At 39.2% G+C, this 26,785-nt stretch overlaps 1 protein-coding gene across 9 annotated transcripts in view; it reads right to left on the reverse strand.

The window, feature by feature from the left end:
* The window catches only part of MACROD2 (mono-ADP ribosylhydrolase 2), an 858,318-nt gene that overhangs the window by 258,951 nt on the left and 572,582 nt on the right, over nucleotides 1-26,785 (reverse strand). For all 9 annotated transcript variants that reach the window (XM_084512463.1, XM_084512461.1, XM_084512464.1 and 6 more), the window contains one exon: nucleotides 24,204-24,234. In XM_084512463.1, coding sequence (XP_084368589.1) covers nucleotides 24,204-24,234 — 31 coding nt within the window. The remainder of the gene's footprint in view (nucleotides 1-24,203; nucleotides 24,235-26,785) is intronic.

A 26,785-nucleotide genomic window follows, 5' to 3' on the forward strand; every position in this document is an offset into this window, starting at 1 on the left:
TTAAAAAGGGCACCAAACATTCATCCCATATATTCTGAAATCCAATATTATTGCAAGAACTAAAACTGCTTTCTGATTCAGAACAGACATGCGAACAACTGAGCTTCATTATGGTCATGTGGGTTACGGCTGGCTATTGACAACACAGTAATCATAACACTTCAACCTCATCAATGTATGACAATAAAAAGAAACAAATGAGATGCATAGCCCAGCATGCCTGAGGTGAGGTTACTCAATACACTCACTTGTCCTTCAGTTGTGAAACTATCAGGAGTATAATCTTGCAACCGATCCCATATAATCATCTTGTCAAAGGCGTATTTTAGTAGTCAAAATGAATTCACTCATGCTGGGCTGATTCCCATTACCATGGTAAATCCAGCGTTTCTGGAAGCTGAGATAGTAGCATTCTACCAACAAGTTCAGGCTGTCACTATTGTTGGGTCATTTTTTTATTTTTATTTTTTAATCACCGCGGTCGTATGATAATTGGATAAACAAGCTGAAAAGGCTCCTAGCTGGATATTTTTGAGGATACTCCTGATCAGAAATCAGCTGCAGCCCTAATTTGGATTGGATGCATTGAAGACTAAAGAGAAAAGCCATGAATCTTCTGCCAAATAGCCTACTTTGCCTTATTAAACTTGTTTAGCCAATGAAACCTTACCAGCTGCCCACTCAAATATTTCAAAGACATTGAAAATAAGTATTTTTAAAAGAAGGTAACTTCTGTTACTCCAGTAAACAAAACTGCACCTACTCACTGTATCCACTTTAAACTATGCTAGAGTAAGTAATTAGCATGCAAATATAATAACAAAGGAAAATGAGAAAATTTCAAAATGCATAAAAAATATTTGTCTGAAGAAATGTCTTTAAGCTTCTCTCAAGCAAGGAGCATGCTTATTCATTTTCCTTGACTAAAGAAATTCAGCGGCAACAGAAAAATAAATACAGTTCCTGAAGAATGACTGCCAATTGCATTTAACCACTGACATGATAATGAGGCAGCTGGTAGAGGATGGTTAGTAAATAAACCCAAAATGTGCATCTTGTGCATCTAGCAGTGAATACGGGAAACAGAATGTCTCTGCTCTGCCACAGTGACACAAAGCAGGTAGAGTACTGAAATAACAGGGGACCCTCCTTCGTTCATGGAAGCTCATCGGGTAACTCAGTGATCCCAAGTTAAGTCAACCAGGGCGAGCACTGGCACCAGGAGATACCAAACCATGCAAGTCAGCAAAAACAAGACAAGTTGCAGGCCAAGAAGCACTGGCTCCTGACAGCAGGGCTGGCTCTGTCTCAGCTTGTCAAAGACACCCAGAGCACACTCATCGCTGTGCTGAGCGACAGCGGCCTCCTGCCCCATCAGCACGGTGACCCACCTTCATCATCTACAGGTCAGCTGCGGTTCTGTACAAGTCCAAATCTGGGCTTGGCTTACAGCTGCACTAAGGAGAGGTCAGTTACAAGAAGGCGGCTGGGATACAGGAAATAAACAGGTCATCTGCTGGCTCTCCGACACGCACGTTACCATACCATACTTCATTTCACACTCTACTACATAGATATCATCAGAAAATGTCCATCATATAGTGGAGATAAAAGTATCAGCTGAATATAGAAATATACTATAATTACTTAGTCCATTTGAGCAGAGAGCGCCTTGTACTAACAAGTCTGAGGACTCCACTACAGAGAAGAAGAAGAAAAAAAAAGATTTTAAGCTTACTTAGCTGTTTGATGTTTGTTAGCATTGGTGAGGAATGAAAAAAAAAAAGGACGGGAGCTTCCCTATGAGCATGAGAGCTACCTTACTGTGAGAGACAACATACCAGACTTCTGCAGGAGAGCTGCTTCTTTGCAAGAATTTTACTTTTCTGCATCAGTCAGTACTTTTTATTAGAAGTTGAGATTGTGGTTTCATTCTTTTTCCAGCTTTTATAGGGAGTATGCTTGCAGGGGGACCACATCATGGATAAATGCATTCTCTAAACGTCATCTAAAAATATGTGGCAAGCAATACTCAGACATTCTCAGAAGCAAAATGTTTCAGAGCTGTGCTGTTTACTGTGTTGCATGATGGAGCTTTTCTGTCTGTCAGAGTATTTTAAAATGCTCATGTGGAACATTAAGGCTTCAAGCTGAACATAATAGGGAAACAGCAGAAAGATACCACAACACTGAAAGTGAAGAGATCTCACTAGTCTGGCAATAAGCATCCTAATATGGTAAGAGAAAGCATATATAATGCAAATGCAAGCAAAAGATATACTTAGAGAGGTACTTACACCATTATAAAATCTACCTATGAGGATGTCTATTCAATGTTTGTGTAAATTACACAGCCATTTAGACATATGTATACAGTTGTTCATGAGATGAAGTACATCGTTCTACTCAAAATGCACTCTGCACCCTATCTAGAATTGCCATTCCAGAAACAAGGGTACAGAGAAATGTTAATTGAAAGAGGTTTCAAAGTGTACACAAACTTCTTAATGCAAAATATTTCATCTTCTACTCATCCATATATATCAAGTTGCTGGTTTTTTTGTTTATTTGTCGTATTTTTTTGGGGGGTGGCAACATAATACAACAAAAGCAATTTGATACAAAGCATAATGCACTAGTCAACTGTGAAATCTGCCATCATACACTGAATTGAATATCAGTGGGATATTGGCTTTATTGTAATTACAATTCCAACAAGGTTAAACATGTATTTCTACCCACTGATTTGAATAATAAAAAAAAAAGCCTTGTTCTTTACTGAGCTAAGGTGTAGGAAATCAATCCTACCCTCTGGAAGTGTCTTTCAAGAGATTAAAAGAAAGGAGAAAAAAATGCCCCCCTCCCACTTCCATTTTAAACCGGTTGTTTTTCTAAAAAACATTGTCTGATGCAGTGATGCTTAACCTTTACTGACACTATCCCAGGCCCTCCTTCACACGCAACTCTCCTAAGCACTGAGGGAAGCCTAAACATCCAGAGATCTGCTGCTCAGCAATAGGAATAAAGTACAATGCTGGACTTCACAAAGCCCTGTTCCCCACGGGAAAGCATCCTGGAATTGACTGCAAACTCTAATTGAAGCCTCGCCTGAAGTCGAGATATTCTCGACGTGCCTCTCCATGCTGGAGGTCCCTGATGTCTACTAATGCATCTGCCTGCGCTACAGGCTAGGTCAGGGGAGAAATCGCTGTGAGAGGCTCGCTCTCCTCCTTGCTGAGATGATCTTTGTGCAGACAGGGGGAACAGGCACTGACCATAGTGAGGGTAAGTGCACTCGGGTGCAGCAAGATGGGAGGTGCAGCAAGAAAAGGGGGAGAGCACAGGAGCTCTTGCTGAAGGATGGGGTTCTGAGTTCTGGGGAGGTGGATTGGGTTTGCAAGAAAATGTCAGGGCTGTCAGCTCTGCCAGAGCTCAGAGTATCCTGACTGAGAACAGTTAGTAGAACATGGCACGAGTTAGAAGTGCAAGGATTTAGGGATACGCATGTATATAAGGGAAGACAAGCTGCTACAGTGAAATGAAAAGAGATGACAGTAGAAAAAGTCTGAGAAACTTCAGAGGAATAGGACATACATAGGCAATGGACAAAAATATACACTCAAAAGAAAACAGCCAGCATTGTCAGCCCAGCTCTATCCTTTAAATCACTTCCACCACATTCAATTGCTCTGACAGATGCAACCCAAAGACCTAGCTGGATTATCTAAAACCAACAGAGTACTTGGTGAAGGCCATAAGCGTACAAGAACAAACAAAACAATCTGACATTATTTCTACTGAAGCACAGTTCTTATCTCCTCTCCAAGGGAAATCAAAGATTTCCTAAGAGCACATAAAGAAAATCAGCTGAAACTACATATATATTCAGCTCCTTGTGGACAAAAATGAAACAAAGATGTTCTTTTATCTTTTCCCCCAAAAGACTTATACGGGAAAGAGTTATAGGGCAGGTTGGGTGAAAAAGTAATACACTGTGTGAGGCATGTTTAATATACTTAGTTTACTCTTTTTAACAAATACGTTATTGATTCTTGGTTTGGGTATATTATTCACACCGTGGATTTTTTTCCATTATTGCCTCAAGTAGCGATAAACCATGGTAAAGGGTCACACAGACCAGCTGCTATTGTACTCAAGAAATCTACATCAGCTCAAAACTGAAATATTTCCAGATAATCTGGATTTCAAAGTTGTCAGTACATTTTCAAGGAACAGAGACAGGGTTGCATTTTTTATTTGATGCTTAATGGCTACTATTTTTCAATGAACACTGAAGTACCTCATAATTCCTTCAACATCAACTACATGAATGCTGCTGAAACAAGTGCTCATGCAAGATGTCCAGCCTGGGACATCATTATATTAACATTTTTTGCATTATTCTTTTTTTTTTTTTTTTTTTTTTTTTTTTTTAACAGGCAGCATTTTTTCCTCCTTGCACAGATGCTGTATCACTTCTGTAGAAAATACATTTCAGTCAGGCAAGAGATGAACTCCATATGAAAAAAACTATGTACGGCAAGGGTTACGGCACACCTCACTTGATTCTGTGCTAATATATGTATCATCCTACCTGACAACACAGTCTAGATACTTAACTTCATTTCAGGCTGTACTGCCGTACCTTTGTGAAGTGAACAGAAAGTGCATGGGAGCTGCCAGCAGCTACTTCACACTCCCGCCAAATGCTGCACTGAAAACGCGTTGTCCTTGTTCTGTTCTCTCAGATCACAGGAAGTCACACAAAAAGAGAAATGTAATTGGAAAGAGTTTGGGGGATTAATGGGAAAGCTGACTTCAACCACAGATAAGGAAAACTTGAAGTTCAGAACAGAACAGAAAACTTGAATCCAGAACACCTGACCAGGTACAACCATGCATCTCATCCTTCCAATGCTCTTAACAAGTCCTCATATGCTAAAGAGCATGGAACCAACAACTACAGGGTAAAATACACAAATACCAACCTCTTGCAAAACATGGACTCTTCTTTGGCCTTCTGTTTTTAAGGTCTCATTCTCCCACATGATAATTCAATTTTATGTACGCCTCTGTTGGCAACCCCTATTGCAAGGCTTCTCTTAACTGCCAGTCAGCCCCTGGCATCAGTTGCCTTTTAGAACCATAGAATCAGAGAATATCCTGAGTTGGAAGGGACCCATAAGGATCATTGAGTCCAACTCCTGGCACCACACAGGTCTACCCAGAAATTCAGACCATATGTCTAAGTGCACAGTCCAAACACTTCTTAAACTCTGACAGGCTTGGTGCCGTGACTACGTCCCTGGGGAGCCTGTTCCAATGCACGACAAATCCTTTAAATCCAAAATACACAAGTTGATAAACAGAATGTCCTGGAGCTCATCAATTTCTTCATGATTTCAAAAGATCATAGTACAAATTGTTGATCATGTGTTCATGATCAACATTTTTGTTTGTTTGTTTTTTGCTTGTTTGCATTTTTTGCTTGTTTGTTTGTTTTTTTTAAACTATGTTTTCTGTTAATATCTCTAATTTGCATTTCACTCACAATTATGCATTTTCTGAGTCTTGCATACTTCAATTAAAAAAGAAATTAAATAACTAGTCAATGGCATTTCCAATCCTATGAATTCATATCCAATTTAGTCTTGATATGAACTTTACATCTTAACAGTTGTTTTAAATAGCATTTTCAGCATGCATTCTTACAAGTTACTGGTGTGATACTTTTTTGAAAAAAACATTATACAAGCAAATCTGTTTTACTTGAGCAAGTAATGGAAATTCCCAGTGTTTACAAAGGTTTAACAACCATCAGTGCTTGTGGTTAGACAGACATTGACATATTTGGCTTTACAGTAAAAAGATGTTATTGTGCAAGAGGCCATTCTCCAAGAAAAATAAAACATTATCAATGTCATTTTGAACAACATTCACACCGATATAGGAGAAAGAGAAAGGCCAATGCAAATGACAATTACTTCAGTCAGAAACAATGCCCATATTTGAAAAGAAGGAGCCTATGCTATGGTTGGTTAGATCAAGCAGTGGAAGACTATGGAAGACTAAAAGATTTCTTTTGTCCAACAACCCGGTACAAATACGAAGCTGATCTGAACAATTTAAATGTAAATTTCTTACCACCTGTCAGACAAGTGAGATTAGAAGACCTCCACTTAAGAAACAGGCATCTCCAACCTAAGTCCTTATGTGAAAATTGACCTCCCACCTCAATTTCCTTGTAAATGTGGCCACGTGGCAGGAGAAGTGGTGGTTTATTCCAGTACTTTATTAAATTTAGCTTGTGTATATGCTAAGTGTGAGATCACCCATACTGCGCCTCGGGAAAACTGTACTTTCAAGACAGATAACCACGCTTTACATCACAAACACAACTAACCCTCTCAGAAACACAAAATCCCAGACTGATCACAGAATCACAGAACTGTAGAGGTTGGAAGGGACCTCAAGAGATCATTGCGTCCAACTCATCTGCCAAAGCACGTGTCCTAGAGCAAGTTGCACACATAGGTGTCCAGACAGGTCTTGAATATCTCCAGAGAAGAAGACTCCACAACCTCCCTGGGCAGCCTATCCCAGTGCTCCATCACCCTCACCGTGAAGAAGTTTTTTTGCATGTTGATGCGGAACTTCCTGTGCTCTACCTTGTGGCCATTACCCCTTGCCCTGTCCCCACAAACCACTGAAAAGAGGTTGTCCAAATCCCTCTGTCTCCCACACCTCAGCTATTTATAAACGTTAGTAAGATCTCCTCTCAGTCTTCTTTTCTCAAGGCTGGACAGACCCAGGTCTCTCAGCCTTCTCCTCACAGAGGAGATGCTCCAAGCCCTGTATCATCTTTGTGGCCCTCAGCTGGACACTTTCCAGGAGATCCCTGTCTTTTTTGTGCCAGGGAGCCCAGAACTGGACACAGTACTCCAGGTAAGGCCTGACCAGAGCAGAGTAGAGAGGGAGGATCACCTCCCTTGACCTGCTGGCCACACTCCTTTTAATGCACCCCAGGATCCCGTTGGTCTTCTTGGCCATCAGGGCACACTGGTGACACTGAATCAGTTCAAAAGAGCTTTTTAAGTGACTGAAACAGTGTAAGAATAAGTCAACCTTACTGAGTTGCTTCAACTAATGAGAGTTCTGTAATTATTTTCTTAATCATATCAAAAGGTCCTCTCTATATACAGAATTACATTAAAGATAGCTTGCATTAACACAAGAGATGCATAGGGGTGACCTTATCGCTCTTTTTAGGTACCTCAAGGGAGGCTGTAGTGAGGTGGGGGTTGGCCTGTTCTCCCACGTGCCTGGTGACAGGACGAGGGGGAATGGGCTTAAGTTGAGCCAGGGGAGTTTTAGGTTAGATGTTAGGAAGAACTTCTTCACTGAAAGGGTTGTGAGGCACTGGAACAGGCTGCCCAGGGAAGTGGTGGAGTCACCATCCCTGGAAGTCTTCAAAAGACGCTTAGATGTAGAGCTTAGGGATATGGTTTAGTGGAGGGCTGTTAGTGTTAGGTTGGAGGTTGGACTCGATGACCTTGAGGTCTCTTCCAACCTAGAAATTCTGTGATTCTGTGATTCTGTGATCTCTAGATTGTGAGAAATGCTACCATAACATTTACAGTTGGACTTGAATTATTTCACTAAATTATCCACCTGAAAATCTCCCAGCTGTGGTCACCACCCACCATGGCACAGTTGTCCCCACATGGCTGTGGAGGACCTATCCTGTGACAGGGGGCTCTCCACGGTGGAATAAAACTGGCCCTAACAAGTTTAATTTTTATTTTTTTTTTATTTCACAGTCATTTACACCATCAACAGTCAGTGACTTCCACAGGACCACATGTGCCCCTTGTGTTGGCTGGAAATAGGGGGTCCTTTCACTCAAGGAAAAGGTCTCTGCCCTTCCTACAGCTCTCAGAGGTGAATAGAGAACCCCGCAGCACAGCCCTCAGCTTTTCCCCTTCCTCCTGTAAAAGAAAATAAAACTGCACAGAAGAGGGAGAATTATCACCACATGTGACAAAATCTAGTTAGGTGTCGTGGCAATTCAGGCTGATTTACATGGAAAGGTAGCTGCGGTTTTACCAGTGCTCCACACAGCCGGAGCCTGGAGGCAGAGAACAGCCTCTCACAGCGCTACACCTTAAAACGGGGAAAAACATCGCACCAGCTCTCCTCCTCAGAGTACAGTGATAACATACGAGATGCTGAGGAGTGTATTTAAATGAAAATCAAACTCGCTAACACTGCCCAGCCTCTATGTTCTTGCCCTTCCCCTGTGTAGGTGTCAAAGGGTTGCAGCGCCGCCTCTGTGAGGGAGCCGGGGCTGCCCCACACTGGTTCCAGAAGGTTCTGGCGGCCACAGGGCAGGGCCCAGCCCCTCAGCAGCTGGAAGAAAGGGCAGTGTGGTGCTGGGCAATTCCATTTTCTTTCACCAGAACACAAAATTTAGAAGACTGTAAAATGAAGTCATGGTAGGAAACAGAAAGAAGCTAATAAAAAAGGCAGAGAGTGGAAAATGAAGGCACGAGGGTGCAAATTTGTGAGATCAACATAAGAATTTGCTCAAAGGCATGTTGGGTGGGGGAGCAATTCTTGTTAGATTTACAAAACTAATAGTCATTCTATAAGAAGAGTGTTTATTTTTATAAATCAATTGCTAAACAAAGGACCTCCACAACAAGGCAATAAAACATACAGTGCCAATGAGTCAAGACCAATAGGCTCAATACCTATGTTTATTTAAATTACACATATTTGTGTATGTGCTTTGCAAAATACTATTACACAGCCTGATGCTTATATAAATAAAAGTTAGGGAGCATACACTACCTACCTGGAGATAGGAAAATAGTAACAAAGTTTGTATGTTTATGCCACTGCAAGTCTTAATATCACTACTAAAATTATTTGAAAAAGCAAACAAAGATACAGTCACTCTCTGAACTAGTTAGGAATAAATCCAAAGAAATTATACCAACACTGTAATAGATGCTAATCAAGCCATCTTAAAACACCTTACATCCAGCACTTGGTATTTAACTTAAAAGTATTCTATGAACTGAGAAAAATCAGTGGTGGTCATTGCAATGACAGAAGGATCTCTGAAGTTCAGAAAGGTCAAAGAAGCAAGATTTGTATTCCTTTGAAAATAGGAGATTGTAAGTAGACCTCCCTAAAATGTAAAAGAATTTGAATGAACAGAATGAGCAATTGCTACAAGGTAACCTGAGTTCATGCAGGCACTGAAAGAAGGGAACACAAGCTCAAATTCAGAAACCGCCTCTTCTATAGAAATTGGGGAAAAAAATTCCCTACACAAATCAAAAGAGCAGGAAGGGAAAAAATGCTAAGGATAGCAATCAGACTAGCTTAGGCAAACAGTTTCAAAACTGGTTAAAAAACTATCTGAATAGAGAGCTACTGTGCAATAACACTGCTAAGAGTCAAAGAAGGAAATGATGCACATGTGAGCTTCTGGGACATTTTTTGTGCTGAAAGTATAATGTTTCTTAGAATCACAGAATCATTAAGGTTGGAAAAGACTTCTAAGATCACCTAGTCAAACTTTAACCTAGCACTGCCAACTCCACCATTAAACCATGTCCCTTAGCTCCACTTCTACATTTCTTGAAGACCTCCAGAGATGGTGACAAAACAAATTCCCTAGGCAGCCTGTTCAAATACTTCCCAACCCTTTCAGTGAAGAAAATCTTCCTGAAATCCAACCTAAACCTCCCCTGGCAGCACTTAAGGCCATTTCCTCTAGTCTTATCACTTGGTGCATGGGAGAAGAGACTGATCCCTGAGTAAGGGCGCACAGCAGATCGTTGATAAAGATACTGAGGATGCCTTTCCCTTGTTCGGTATATGTGAAGGACTAGGATAATACCATCAGTTATACACTGAAAATAATTGATGATTGAGAAGGGTGGAGGTACTTTTGAAAATTTAGTGAATGAATGAATGGAAAAAAAATAGAAAAGATAAAACACCAAACACCAACTAATTTTAACAAAGCAAGATCAGGGTGGAAAGACATCATCTTCATATCCAGCCATAACAAGACAAGAAGATGCTGACTCAAGGAGCTCATCCCTGTCCTCCAGGAGTTACCCCATGCTCAGATCTGCTGGCTGAGACGTTTGTGTAAATATTCTCCATGACTCCTTGCACTGGACAGGCTGAAGGAAGCAGCAAGACAGAGAGATTCAACTCATCACCTTAAAACCCTCAGAAGGCTTCATGGAACGCACACCACTCACGAGGGGCAGTAGCCAAATATGATACTATCTTAACCACTGAAAATTACAGACAAATAATTCAGAATTGGATGAAGCACATGATTACCTCCTAGTGTTTATTACGCAGATATTTAGGTTTGTTGTGAAGGAAAAGGAAGACAGTTTTATCAGATCTGACATTGTGGGGGAAGAGAGGAGCATCACCATTTAGAGATTCACAGACATTAATATATTCAGTGGGCGGTGACAAAAACAAGCAATAAATACCAAGTAATCTAAATAGCAGGGATCATACATTAAAAGTTACAAAATTAAGACTGCACATGAAATTCAGGCAGAGCCGTTTTGCTTAATAAGTAGAAAACGAATGAAATATGTTGACAGTAATAGTCATAAGAAAAAATAATAAAAAATAAGTAGATTAAAAAAAATTGTAGAGGTAACAAAATTTAAGACACCTTCTGACAAGGCATGGAGCCAAGGCTAAAATATACTCGAAGTGCACATATCAAGGTGACCTCTTCCTAACCACAATACCAAGAAGTTTCAATAATTTGTCAAAATTTTTTTTGTCTATTTTTTAATTAAAATTTTTAATTTGTCTATTAAGTAAACATAATTCATAATCCAAAGTATTTTTTAAATTCATAATTTCTTGAAATCATATGTAATTTAAGCATGCTTATCAACTACAGGTCTATGTTTTATTGGAATAAGCACTGATATAGAAACATTTCTATCTGCTCCTTTTCAGGAAGTGTTCAGCTAGGTTAAGGTCAGCATAAATGCCATGTAATCAACATGGGAAACTCAGAAGGTCAACCAGTAGGAAAAAAATATATCAAAAACAAAACAAGCTTTTAAAAGGCTTAGAAAGTAAATTCTTTAACATCAAATGCTTGAAATTCCACAACTAGGACATCCCTGACTGCTCTTAATGAGGCGATTCTGAATAGGTTGGCAATATTAAAGAAACTCAATAGATAGAACAGTAAAGTATTTTCCCATCTTGAACTCTAGCGTAGTTTTGGAAAACATGAATTGAAAACATACATGGGGAGTTAATAAAACCTTGTGTATGTACATAAATTAAACAGCTAGAGATTCTTGAACATTCAATCTGTCGGTTATTGTGCATTCTCCATTTCTTGGTTGCCAAATATGATAAATTCAATTGCTGCTTCTGATTACCTATATTCAATAAAATGGTGACAAGTCATTAATCAGGCCACACAATAGGGAGACTGGTATAAGGTTCCACAACCTGAAGTCCTCATTAGGAATGACACAGAAGTATTGCCAATATGCACCCTCATTATCTACATCATGGCTGACAGCTTCAATTAGAAGGGAATCTAACACCTTCCTATGTGAAGAGCCCACTATACATCAGTAAATTATTAATATTACTGAGAACTAGTAAATTATAACTTAGGAAGTCCACAGCAAAATAAAATAGAGGAGATTCTGAGAATACAGACCAGCAATTGGTAAGCACCCTAACTAGCATTACCGTCTTTTTTCCACATTGTATTTGGTGCTGTGGAAAACACAGTAATTGTTCCTTCCTATTAAATCAGACAAAAATCATCTTAGCTTTATTAAGCAATGCCTGTCTAGCAACTCAATTGTTCTTTTCTCTCATTCCTAAAGACAGAAAAACAGAAGACTACAATCAACTAGCAAATAGAGCTCAAAACATTGTTGGCCTTACATAGTAATGTTCCTAACAGCACTTGGCTTAAAAAAAAAAAAAAAAAAAAAATGTTCTGGAATCATAATGCTCTGCTGTATTATGTTTACTAGCTACAACAAAAAGAACGGTTAAAAATCTATCAGCAGCATAATGTTCAGAGCCTATTATGGACACAAGTATAACTACCTTATGGTAATTAAAGGCATAAGAAAATGATTAATGTTCTGAAGACACAAAACTGCATCAGTTCAAAAGCTATTATGATTGCACTGTCTACAGCTCACAGCCTACATGGGGCAATTTACACTGATAAGCATTCTGAATAAGACTGATACTCAGTTTTTTTCCAACATCGGATAATGACCTGGTACATAAAGCTAAAACTATACACTGCGCTCTCTTTTCTCTTCTGGAACAGTTGATTTACCCTTAACCTAAAGCTGAAACTGCTTTTTGTTTTGTTTTGTTAGTGTGGAGAGGGGGGGCTTTTTTCGGTTTGTTTTCTTGTGTGTTGTGGTGGTTGTTTTTCTTTGTTTGTTTTTACGATCAGGTTCTAAATCTGCCTGTCCTGTATTTTTCTCATGTGCACGTCCAACAGTACATGCAGTCAATCTTCTCCACTTTTAGAAATAGTCTTTTGGCCATAAAACGGAGAAATGGGAAAATTGACACGGAAAACATTCAAACCCAGCTTCCAGATAGACCAATGTACCGACATCCATACTGGTCTGCGTTTAGCTCAGGGACCTCTGAACCCGGCCCTTCCCATGCAGGATCACCAGAACATTATTTACATTGAGCAGCACCTTCCCTCAGCAAATGACCAGCTGAGACCTCTAAGTGCTGCTGGTTTGCTTAGTTGAATTGAGAATTTGGCTTTTGACAAAACAACAGTCACAATATGTGATGAAAGATGATGTTTTCCATATGCAGTGTTACAAACTCTTTGAAAGTGAGGGCTCAATGTTCTTATTCCTGAGAGAAATGAAAATAGAAAGGAACAGAAAGCCTTCCAGTGCCACGACATAACATACAGTAAATTATTACCTTATAAATAGTGTTATGCATTATTTCTGTTACAGGGTTCTTTCTAACATTACAGAGAGAAGAAACAAAAGAAAAACAAAAAAGTATGCCGCACTGTCCAAAACTAAATTGGAAAATGATAAATACAGTTTATCATCTACTAATATTTAGGAAAGAATGCATTCCACTCTTGTATATAAGTAAAATATTGAAAAGAATAAAAAGAGGCACACAAACAAATTCTTTACGGAACAGATTTTAAAATAGTGTCCTTTCTAAGTGGTTAGAAACCCCTTCAAGAAAAAGATAGCAAAGTCTTATCTGCCAAAAACAAACAAACAAACAAAAAACAACAACAACAAAAAAAAAAACACAACCAAACAATGAACCAAACAAACAAAACATTATTGGGAAGGTATGATACAAATGACCAGATATTTCACCTGCTAAAATCAATGAAATTATAGCCAAAGTGAATACAGTCAATTAAAACAAAACAAACAAACAAAACAACAACAAAAAAAACACCACCACCACCAACAACAACAACAAAAAAAAAGGAAAAAAAAAAAAGCTAGATCTCTTCCTCTAAATGCAATGGACTATTTCACAGCCAATGGAAACCATTATAGCTCTGCAACCAAGGTATGCTGACCAACTCTAGTAAGAATTATTCAGCTCTGTTTCTATTTTAGTTACCAGATGAAAACCTAAAATCATAATAGTAGACAATATAAGGAACGTTATTAAGAGTAGGTCTGTTAAATTGGAGTCTTACACTCTAAATATAACCCAACACGTCACTCCAATAAAGATATTGAAAGCAAACTAACTAAAACATCTAACAAGAGTTCTCATTTTTTTTTTGATAGCTGGCAATAACTTCAGTTCATTTCAGTTGCCATCTTTTCCCTTTTCACTTGGAGCCACAGAGGTCCTATTCTCTGGGACAGCTTCACAGATGAGTTAGCTTCACTCAGACCCGTTCGCAATAATCATTGCTGTGACAGGCTACTTGCATGGTAGCCATAACACGTCCACCCCAAACAAGGAGCCATTTTGGTTCTTATGGGATCAGACAACATCATTCCACGCAATGTAATTCAGGTCATGCTCTCTCCACAAATCTCGTAAGACACTGCACAGTGACTCTTCCTCATCAGGACTAATCCAGGCGATCCTCGTCCCGCAGCAGTGATGGACAAGGTGCGGGGCAGCACTCAATAACTTTTATCACGCCCGCCAAACCCTAGCACTGAGCCCAAGCAGTTTGTTTATGGGTGGTGCTGGTGACAGGCACACCAGTGAGTCCCCACGTTCAGCCTAACGGGGTGAATTGAAAGATTAGTCTGTCATGCCAGCATGAGGCCTCATTTTTCTTCTGTGCTACATAGGTCGCCCCCTTCCCGCAGCCTGTATTTGATTGTGATTAATTTGTCAAGCTGGCTATAGCATGGAAATGAAGAAATGGATTGCCAATTACAGTTAGTCTTTTCACAGAATACCTCTCGAACCGGCGCTATTCTGCAGTAGTGACAGCTCAGAAATAAACTGAATTCAGCTCGATCGAGCAGAAACCTGACCCAAAGTGTATTTTAAAGCATCAGAAGGTGACTTTTCCCATCCTCCTCTAACCAGTCCTTTGAGTAGATGGTTGACTATTATCCTGCCTGCCTGGCAGGTACACTAAAAGGCTATCCACATTTCTTTCTGTAGTTACCTTGTTAAGAAGTAGTGAACTTCTGACTTAACACTTCAACAAGGTACACATTTGTTTCTGAACATCTCACCCTGAGTAAGCCTGAAGGGGAATTTAATATGTATACCATTACTGCTCAGTAAACAAAAGCAGCAACGATCCTACTCTGCACAGATGCTCTTAAGAGCATTCAAACTTTCTCCTGAATGGTATTCACAAAAAGGTAATTTTTGACTCTTACTGTGTTTCCTCTGCAGTAAGCCACATATGTTTTCAGAAGCTGTTTAATATTTCATTAACACAGACAACTAGCTTAAATTTAATCTATCAGAATCCTATTATTCATGAAACAGAAAACAATTCCAGAATGAGATTTTTTTTATTAATAACAATTAATACAGAATTTGAGAAATAATACCTCAATCCTGACAACGCATGCATGCAATTTATTTTATGCACTGATACAACCTCCAGCAGATTACTGAAGTTGCATACGTTTAAAGCAGGTGTACAAATCTAAACTTCTACCACCTTAAAAAATCAGTTTTACGAAAACACTCAAGAAAAATCAGGTCACTGTAGTACGTGTTTCCTTCCATTGCTGTAATTAGCTGTATTTTATACTGGGTATCACTTCTTCAGGCAGAAGAAACGAGTGAACAAGTTTCCAAAAGTCAATGGCACACTGGCCTCAAACAGGTTTTGAAGACTAAGAGCCAGAACTCCCTCCCAGGCCCATGGCACTCTTTCAATAACACCACCACCACAGACAGCAATGTTCATCTGACTTTTCTAGTTGTCTTCTGCCTCAGCAGCTGTTGCCCTTTCCAATGATATATGTCAGCATTCCTATCTCACAAAGATGCAGAAAAAAAGGACAAGACAGTGGCAGAGACACCTTTGAATTAATTGTCTTTCAGGTACCATGATGAGATGCAAAATAGCAAGTCTGTTTTGATCATCTTTTATTTTGCTTGAAGGGAATGAGAAAGTATCTGTCCTTGTACTTGCAACATTTTTTGTTTTTTATTTTTTTAATCTTTCGGGCTACCTAAAAGCCCCAATATTACTGCATATACCTCTTGCACACTTCTTTAAGTAACTTCCAGACATCAAACATCTGGGAGAACATCTTGGCAGTTCGTAGTAAATTTGAGCATATGGTGCCTTTCTGTATTTGTACTGGAGGAGTATTTAGGGTCATCAACACAGATGAGGACCATTGCACCATATATTACATAAATACACAGAAAGAGAAGCCGCCTGCTATGAAGAACAGAAAATGAGGCAAATAATGGGCATCTCCACAACATTTTGTGGCTAGGCCATGGCATCACTGACCAGAGCATCACTGTGCACCAGAAATAAGGAAAGAATAAGAGCGAGCAAGCTGTTTTCCTCATGTATTAAATACATAACACAGTTACAAAAGTTCAAAAAGATGCAGTTAATACCTTTGTGGTAAAACTAATTGATACACATCACACCATGAATATTATTCCTAGTTAGCGCTTATGTCTTAGGGCTGTTAAAAACTACGTAAGGACACACAAGCACAGGCTAGTGTGACTGCTCTGTTCTCCTGGAATACATTTTAAGTCATGAGTCGTATCCAATGTTAACTGAATATGCTTAACACTTCATTTCTAAATGCGAGTTAAAACAGTTATTCAGTATTGAAGTGGTTGTGGTTGATGGATTAAAAATCTTACCCTAGGCAATTTTTATTTATTTATTTATTTATTAAGTTTTCCTAGCTGCTGAAGTCTATAGTATTTGTGATGTATAACTAAGATTACATACAAGACTAGTCATGCTGAAGTGCATGGGTAAATGAAATCACTGCTCCTATGGCACACCTCAGCTCCAGTGCAAGTTTTCAAACCAAGGAGTAGTTTTACAGCTGTCAAGATGATACCTACTTTTCTTTAACTAGATTACTTTCATATGTAGTTCCTCCTTTCAAGGAAGCTCAGTTACATCATGAAATTTGACTGAAACCACTAAAATAGCTGTCTTTATTTTCACAATATGTTTAAAACTCAAAAGGTAACATACTTCACATACAACATACACTTTAAAATCGTGGAAGGCATGACAAAGATGTTCCAAGAATTACTAATTTGTCACACAACACTTAATGAATGATTATATAAAAATAAAAAAGCTTTGCTATAGCACCTGATGAGATCTCACCAAGGAATCTGCAGTAACAGTGTGATTCCTTGATGCGAAGCTCACTTGCCAATGAAGAAAACATAAGCAACTCAATCACAGAAAAACAGAGGTTGGAATCACCAGAGCACCTCTGGAGGTCACCTGGTCCAACCTTCTGTCCAAGCAGGAGAAATATCAAACTTAGATGAGGTTACTCAGAACCTTAGGGAATCCCAAGGGTGCACAGCACTGTCTTTGCTTCTCAAGATGAAAAATATATGTAGAAATAGCCGCAAATAGCAACATACACACTTTGCTGATTGATTTAATTGTCTAAATAGGCATCCAAACAATTATACTAGTTGCTAGGAGTCTCAAAACTCTTTGAGGCAATCAATTTTAAGTCACATCAGGCCACTTCATTTCCTTTTATGCACTTAAAGATAAATAAAGTGAAACTTGCTAATTTTAAACGTGGACATCCTTCAGCTATTTGCTGCTTCTCTGATTCTGTGGTATGTTCCACACTCGTTAAAGCCTGTACAGACAATGGAATTCATGAATGGATTGGACTCCAAGATTTCTTCTGGGAAGAAGGGGCAAGATTACATCAAGGAAAAAAAACAATACTGATAACTGGGCCTTTTACCAAGAGCTGTTTTATACTGCATAGATCATGTTATTTTAAAGTCTTTGGGACAAGGTCCATATCTTTCTTTTTTTTTTTTTTTTTTTTTTCCCTTAAATTCATATCTTAATAAATTGGCTTCAAAGAAGCCTCAGCTTTTCCTGATTGTAAAGCCATAGAACACACATACGATGGATGACCTTGTTGACACTGGCCAGCAAAATTTACAAGAGGAGATTAAATGATGTTATTGGTGTACAGTGACACAGGAGTTCAATTTTTGTCATGGTAACTGAGACAGTCTTAATTCTTTGGATGCAAAACTACAAATACCAGAACAAATATAACACCTGAAGCCCTGGTTCTGTTATCAGCAGTATGTTTTCTGCACATTACAAATCTTTTCCAGCTTTTTTTTTTTTTTTTTTTTTTTGTATGTTGCAGAATAGCTTGCCTGGCAAAAAATAAAAACGTGACAGAAACATGAGGAAAAGCCCCCAAAGTGCAATCTGGTTTTGATGCCTTTGGAGATGTCACTGGCTTTTCCTCACCAGTCTGCAATACCTGTGCAGGTCATTGCAAAAGACACTACCTATGAGTTACAGCCATGCTAGGAACTTCAAGATAGAAGCCACTATGAAGCAAGAGCAAGAGAGCACAAAAACAACTGTTTCTGTGAAGCTGCAAGATTGAAGCAGGCAATTAACATATACAAATATAAAATCAGAGCAGTAAATATAACAAAGAAGTCAGACCTCCCAGACTTTACAAAGCCTTAAGTTCTTTATGCTTCTACCATTTTCAAAAGAGAAGCAACTACATTGGAACTTTACCTATCTCTTCCTAAAAAGAAAAGGGGAAAAAAACAACTAACGATACCAGAAGGCAACTGAGGAAAGAATATTAAGTGTTCAGTCTAAGCTTTTGAATTTATTTATTTTTTATTAAGGATGGTACCTAAACAGTATTTTAATGAAGGTTAGGATTTGTCCTCTAAGGTTCAGGTGAAATGTTTTAAGTCGGACAGACAGCAAGAACTTCAGAATAGATAAATTTCATGATAGCCTTACTACAATATCCACAAAATGCCAATTTCCACAGAAAAAGAGAGCTTATTAAGCTTTCTTTTTGGAATCAAGTTTGAGCTTCTCCTTTCTAAGTATGTCATGTGAATGTTAACTTTAGACTGCTGAGAGCTCATTGATTTACACTTTCCAGTAATCATTTTTTAGTATTTAAAATATGGGAAAAGACCGATTAGTATCACGGACACTACACTGTCTGAAATAAGAACACTGTTAAATAATGCATGCAACAAATTTTTATACAAGTAGTAATTAGATTTCTAGGATTACTTGAATATTATAATAGTCATTTCATAGCTGCTCCTATTATTAATTTTAATAATAGTCTCATTTAACTGGCAATCAGTCCCAAAAGAAGCAACAAAAAATGAGTTATCATACATCTTCATTTTCACTAAAATATTACATTACACAAATTACGGAGTAAATAACAAAATGCAATTAACTTCCCAATGAGTTACGGCAAATGACTGTTAAAAGCACGCTGTGGTGTCAAATACTTGATGCAGTCTGGGTTGAGGGATGAGGAGCTGCTGATCAGGTTAAGAAAATGTTTTAGTAATAGGAAAGATTCATCTTAATGGAACGTTTCCTTATGCGACCTACTGGATTCTTCCGATTCCCAGTCAGAAAATTCATATTATAACATCTATTTTCCTAGGTTACCACTACAGCACAATATTCAAATGCTGATTATCACATACAACGTCAGGCCATTAGGACGGCTACAAGGACTCAGAGCATCAGACTGCCGATGAATACCAGGCTGCTTCATGGTTACCATTATACCACGTGCATTATTTGTACATAGCGGCTCTGAAAATTTTGAAGCTAACTCCTTCTTTGGAAAGAAAACAGTGCAACCCTTATTAGAATTGCTCATTAAAGAAATACATCTCTTAGGAACAAAATGCCAACAGAAAATGAGGAGAAACAGATGGGAAAGATAGAAATAGATTGCCTCAACCTTTAGCCCTGTGTCAGAAATTTGTTCTGCCTTTGAAAACATTTGGTTTAGTCTTCTGACTCAGATTTTCAGAGGGCTTTTATAATCCTTCGGTGGCGCACCTGTCGCTTAATCCCTTGTTACACTCTATCTCGGATCACCTCACAGCGAGAAGAGCTGATGGACACGCTCCCAGCCCTGTGTAGATTGCTGGGATGAATTGTTCTTCGGGTACAGAGGACGCCGTGCTGGAGGTCAGGACAGCTGCGTGACAAGCTGGCACTGCACCGAGGGACCTCTCTCCGCAGATGGAGACAAGGCAGAGTGGAGGATATGTGATACCTCCCTGCATCCTGCCTTGAGACTGTATTATACACTGCACACTTTATTTCACTCCTCCCCCCACCCCTGCTTCTTTTTCCCTCCTTGCTTTCCACGCCTGCTTTTCAGACTCTCCTGCAGCAACACATAATAAATTTAACCTTGCAATGTTTTGCCATGACCAGGCCAAAAGCTACAAGTAAGCTTAAGTGGCCTGATTCTAAAAGAAATAAGTCTTACTCCAATGTAATAAGGGTGTTTAAAATGTGGTGAACCGGAGCATTCCCACTGCCTACATCACTGCAGACCCATTCTACACTTTGATGGCTTTCAGATTTTTTTCCCTTTCCCTCTCTACATTAAAAAAAAATAAATAAATCAGCATTCACAACAAAATCTAAGAACTGTCATTATCTTTTTTCTCAGAAAGGCTAGATGATACTTTGATGAAAGTCAAGCTATGGTAAAATATACAGTTACACTGGTGTAGAGACAAAAAGAAATACCAGCTGAAGATTACTCTTCTTATTGTCTTTCTTCCCCTCACTCCTTTTTTCCTTCTCTAAGCTTAAAATAGCATTTAAATTCTTGCTTATTTTGCCAGAGAGCAGCTTACATTGCCAAAATAAGTATCTGGGAACAGAAGCCAAAGCCTGTATTACTGTAAAATAAAAGAAAGAGGTAACAAATAAGGTGTGCATAGACCATAACATCCCCAAATCCTTCCATATGTAGTCCAGCCCATAATGATCTCTCAACAGAGCATGTGACAAAGCATAAAAATTCCCGTCTTCTCATATCCATCTGCAAAGCCTTGTTTTAATTTTGCAGCTCATAAGATTTGTAGCACCATATCAGACATCCCTGTTCACTTCACAGGCTGCAAACACCATAACTTGTGGATAGCTTCTTAAAGACATGATAATGATGTGCTCTTCCATAAAAACTACCCAAGGAAGTCACTTTTTTTTTTTTTTTTAATCTTCTGTCAGTACCTCAGATATAAGAAGGTGTTAATGATGGTGAAAGTGGATGCATAAATAGTCATCACTGCGTATAAAGTAAAAATCAGACACAATACAGCCTAAAATAACTCTTGTTACCCTCTGGACTACAAGTTTGTCTGCGAATTTATTTTTATCACCTTTATTATTTTTTTAATAGCAAAATTTCTTTGAAAAAGAGAAGAGACAAAACAAAAGAATATCCCTAAAAACAAAATTGGCCTTAATAAAGCTGCGACAATGCTAACCTTGTGCTCCTGGCTCAAGGCTGAGAATTATTGAACTGTAGCTCTGCCACTTGCTGCCCCAGTACAGGGCAATCCCTAATGACATGGGAGCGAGTACAAGTCCTCTGTACTCCTGGAGCAGTTTTATTTATGAAACTTCATGCTCTTGTTATAAAGGAAAGCATTTATTGCAACAGAAAGGAGTAACCCAGGGATCCATGGGGACATGAGGCTTCATAACCTTTGCTTTCTTAGACTGATTATCAGTTTAGAGGCATATTAGAGCTGACAGAGATCTCTCAGGAAAAGATAGCGCTGTTTTTTTCTCCAAAGCGTCTGTGGGTAGACCCATACTTTTTCTGCAGACTCTACAAACATTCAGTACCGGTTGCTTCTACCTCATTTTTTAAAGATTTAATCCCTTGTTTGAAGTATCAGACTTTTAAAGCATACATCCCTCATGAGTGAAACTTTCGCCAGCGCTCTTTAAATAGGAGCGCATTAAAAGCAAAGTTTTGACTCCTGGCACGGCGCCCTAGTGGCAAATGGCCTTCCTGGGGCTCTAACCCATCCAGGCTGGAACCTCCCCAGTGCTGCGGGTGGAGGTGGGGCTCGTGGAAGTGTTTGGGGAGGAAAGGCAGACCTTTCCTCCATCCAACACCCTCTCATGAAAAGCAATCTGCCCTTGGCCGAAACCTCTGAAGGAGGCTTGCTTTCTTTTTCCCAGCTTCCTTTTTATGGGAAAAAGGGAGTGATCAGCAGTGATGCAAACAGGAAAGGACTGCTCTCCAGAGAAGTGTGACTACTTTCATCTAATGATAATAGAGAAGACAAGCAACGTAGGCATTTACAAGAATTTGGAGTAAAATGCAATCCAGATTCTTCAACTGTATCCACTCAGCCAATCTCTTGCAAATTTGCCCCCTTCCACTGGGAGGTGAAACTCAGTTATCAGCCCAAAGTTTCTGCATGGACAACATTTGCTCATCTGGATCTGAGGTGGGAAATCAGGGCTGTATGTTCCTTCACCAGCACTTTACTGGGATACTCCAGCATTAATTGTACAATACATGAAGCATTACTAATCAGCTAGACCACCAGGAATGAAACTGATACACTTGCTTGTCTAGACACTGACATTATCTAAAGGAATGTGTATGGATAGAAGGGAGAAAAAACAAAAAACAGAAAGATGAAAGCATACCTTTGTGTGTTTGGGGTGTACCTTACACCTCGAGCACAACATGTAGCACAGCCTGATACAGGGTTGCCCATTTAATTGCTACGCCAGCACCCAGTACATTTGGGAGTTTGGAAAGAAGATTCTACCTTCTCCCCCCACCCAAATAAGTATTTTTTCAATGAGGAATAGAAGTTATTTATTGAAAAATAAAGAAGTAAAAGCAAATTAGAGGTTAAAAAAAAAAAAAAAAAAAAAAAAAAAAGCTATACAACAAACATCATCAGAGAAACAGAATATTTTACAAGAAATATGCCTCAATTCTCCTAACAAAGGTGAAAACAGCAACCAATTATTCAAACAGCATCTGCCACGCTAAGTGATGTTTCAGTGATGCCACAGCGTACCAGATAAAAGCCAATGCTAATTAAGAAAAGCATCCATTAGCCCAGGAAAGTAAAATCTAGATTCCTACTGGAGATCCAGCATCCTTTATCAACTTCAGGTAACTATATTCCTCACCTGCTGGGACCTTTTCTATTAACTAGGCCAATTATACAATTAAATTGCTATTATACGCAAGTTCCAACCACTAGTAATTTCCATATATTGACACCATACCTTGCCAATTTTTGTGAAATAATAAAAACATGTCTGCTTAGAGATTTAGAGATCAAGGCTTAGGTCACAAAGTCAAGAACTAAAATACAGAACCTTTCCTGAAAGTTCAAGAGGTGGACCTGAACTGCAGACTAAGACAGAGTTGTAGCTGAAGCCAGATTCATTTTCAGTAACTTCTGGTGTTTGCAGGAATCACATCTGCACATTCTTCTGCACTAACAAAGGTGTAGTTCAAGTGACAAAAAATACACCAAACTAATTTATATTATGCCCTCTGAGGCCTAATTGACATTTACAGCCAAACAAACAATTTTAAATAACAGCTTCTCCAAATATTTCTTGAAAAAAAGAAATAAATATTCCTGTCACTTTGTTTTTAATAATTTTCCAACGTCCGCAATACCTGATTAGTTAAAGCTGAAATTAATTTAGCTAAAAACTACTAGATGTTATTTTCACATAATAGCTCTATCATACTATGGTGATACACAATGACTATATATATTTTTTTTAATTGCTGCTTTTTTTCCCCCCTCTAATATCCCTGATTTGTAGAAGTAACCTAACCTATTATCAATGCTACGTACTCGCTGAAGCTAAATGAGAGAAAAAAAAAAATCACAGCCCACATGTTTTTTTTTTGTGGCAAAATACTATTATCCCCTGGTGAATTTGCACATCCCCTCACAGAGTTCTCCAAATATATTTCCCAATATGGAACAGTGCATCTTTTTCCTCCTTTAAATGTCATGCCCACTTCTTCCACAGTGCCAGTCAAAAAGTAGCTGAATTTTTTTTTTTTCCTTGAAATGACAACAAAGAAATTGATTAACTTTTGTCATATCCATTTTCCTTCGTATCTTCAGGCAGTATTAATTTGGGTTTAAATTAGTAAGCTAAACACGTGGAAGCACAACTCCAGGGAACTAAACTTCATGGTATTCTAGCAAGTTTGTTTGAGGAAAATACACTTTTTCCCCCAGCCTTGGACATTGTAGAGCCTTGCTTGCTTGTCTACCTTTTGGATAGAAAATTTTATCAAAACAGTGTTTTTCCAGTGTTGAAGCCACAAGCAGTGTGTTTAAGAGCTACCAGAGCTACAGGAGTGTAATCACAGTCATGGGCCCCGGCTGGGAGGCTCCTAAGGGCTGCACGATAGCATCCATTTACTAGCACGCTAGTACCCAGTCACAGGCAAAGGCTTTGGGTCTCTTATTTAACACAGTACAAGTAGATTCACAGGTCAAAATGACTGACAAGACATCTGATATGAAATACCCCTGGTTAAACAACTAACAATAGCAATAAAAACAAGTAAGTAATAAGTGATACCTAAGGTCTCACTCACCATAAATTCCCGTTGAAATGCAGGGGAATGCCTGTAAAACAAGTGAAAGAACAAACATTAGTGGGATTTCTGTTTTCTGAACTTTTTATCAAAAACTGAGCATATTTTTAAGTGCCTGTTTTTCAACACCCAGCAATTACATATTGGAGACTTCACTGTTACAGCATTCACTCCACAAGCATTTTCATGTCATTATATGAAACATATTCCATATGTTTTTCTTGCTGCTAAGTTAATAAAGCCATATTCTTTTTCTCATCTCAAGCTATCAGCAACATTTGAACCAAGAATCATTATTAAAACTCCCTCTTGAGCTAAAAATTATCACCATGAGCTGAAAATGAATGCCATGAGCTAATGCAGTAGAAGAAGGTTGTATTCTTTGGATAGAGTTAGACCATGTTGCTTCAGTGGTGAAGTAACCTTGGCCAGCTTAAACCCTTCCCTCCCCTGCCTCTTGGCCACATTGGTTCACTACAACCTCCCCTTTTGTTTCAGAGGCTCTTTTTTCAGCTGGGTTCTTTCAGCCACAAGGTATATGATGCCACCCAACACACAGCTGCACTGGTACAGGTCAGGCATCCCAATTGGTGCAGGGAGAGGAATGAGAAAGTGATGGGCAAAAAGAAATTTTGGTAAATTTGGGGGCCAGCTTGGATACCAAAGAAAACGTATCATGCAGCAAAAAAATCATTATGTACATTGTGCTATAAAGAGCAGCGATTTACATGTCTCCAAACTGTAAGCCTTGTCTAGAGATTTGCATTTCCAAGAGTCAGACTCAGCCTTCCACCAGAAGAAACCCCAGCTGTACTAGCGACATGGCTTCACCAGAGAGACAATTTTCTTTGTGTGCTGCTGATACGTGATATCACCTTTGCCTCCCACCTCCGGACTGACAGCAAACACAGCTCCAAGCTACAAGAGCACCTGGAACAGGAGTCTCAAATATCCACCCTCAGGCTTGCTCCAGATCCCCTGGCGATGAGTCATCACACAAAAGAAAGGAATTCTTCTTTACTTAATCACACAGGAAAACATTATTCAAAGCTAATGCTAGCTTTATATTTAACCAGGGAATTAATTAGGGAATGGTGATTAAGAAAGGAGAGGTCTAATGGAAAGAATACAGCCTTCCCCTCCCCTCTGAAAATACTGAAGTAAAATAAAGTGGGGGAGAATTATAGTCTCACTCCTTCTCACAACCACTATGACTTACATCCTGAAAAATACTTAGCTTTGTAGTTTGTACCCAATAAATCAGCCCTTTAAGGAAATGAGGAATGGAATAGAAAAAAAAAAATGCATATGGTTACAGAGCTCAGGCTGAGGTGGCAACGGGCACTCCAGCACTGAGAGACAAAAATGATGATTTTGTCCAGTTTCGCAAGAGATTTTAAAATTCACCAGCACTGCAGTTCCACGTGCTGAAAGACAGTTGCTCTAAACAAGTGCTTTGCTCTCAGTATGTTCTACAACTCAAGTCATGCACATGCTTTCGGTACTCCTACCAGCCAAAGGGAACGAGAAAGGGAGGGTTCAGGTTCCTGCTCTTGCCCCATCACTAACTCCGGACACTGGGAAACAACTCTCCAGCTCCTCTCAAGTCCCACAGCTCCACCAGCCCCACAGCTCCTTGGGCTGCACCTCACAGCGATGCAGCACCACCAGCTCAAGTCCTTGTGCGGGTGCACAGCCACCATTGTTGGGGCCGCGGAGCCACCAGCATTGAGCTGGTGAGATTTCAGATAAAAACTGGGGGCCATCAGGTCCAGCCCCTGCTCCAGAAGGGCCACCTCGAGCCAGTGCCCAGCTGCAGCGTCCACTGGGGCCCCTGGAGCCGAGTACTGAAGGGGAAGCCTGCAGACCACAGGTGACTGGGCTTCCTTTTGAGCTCTGCTCAGGGAAAAGGAGATTAAACAGAGTTGCATTTTTGGCGTTGCATGACAGACGCTTATCGCATTTCTCCATCTTCCTTCACGGAATATACCGCTCCGAGGCTGTTTAGCAAGCTTTAGCAAGCAATTTGTGCTGTGCATGTTCCTTAATACCTATTTTTAAATTACTGTGTAGACACATCATAATCATTACCTTGCTTTCAGTTTCTATCGTGTACCTTAAATATATGTGAGAGAAGCTAAAAGATTGTGTAAAATCCTATCAAGTGTCTTCCAAATACCAGCCTGTGCCATAACTTAGGTGAACTCTGCCCTCTCCCTCATTGAGAGATGATCACCGCATATAACCAGCAGATGTAATTTCGTAAAATATGACAGTGCTTTTATTCATTCAAGAAAGGCCCGTGCCTCAGATCGCATATCAACTATGTTTCCTCTTGGCTCCTAGGGAGACAATTTAGTCTAGATGCCAGGTTGAAATTACTGGCAGAGCAGTAATGGGGAACTCACAGCATGGATATCAACATACTACAATATTTGGCTGATGGACAAAAGATGCTAAGGTTTCTAACCTTTTCTGTGCATAATATCTTAATTATATATTTGATTTCAATAAAAAATCCAATTTCACAGTAGGAAACGTTCATTCCTATTACCACAATAAAATGTTCCTCATCTTAATTT

This window comes from Aythya ferina (genome assembly GCF_964211825.1).
Source record: "Aythya ferina genome assembly, chromosome: 3".
Classification (NCBI taxonomy): Eukaryota; Metazoa; Chordata; class Aves; order Anseriformes; family Anatidae; genus Aythya; species Aythya ferina.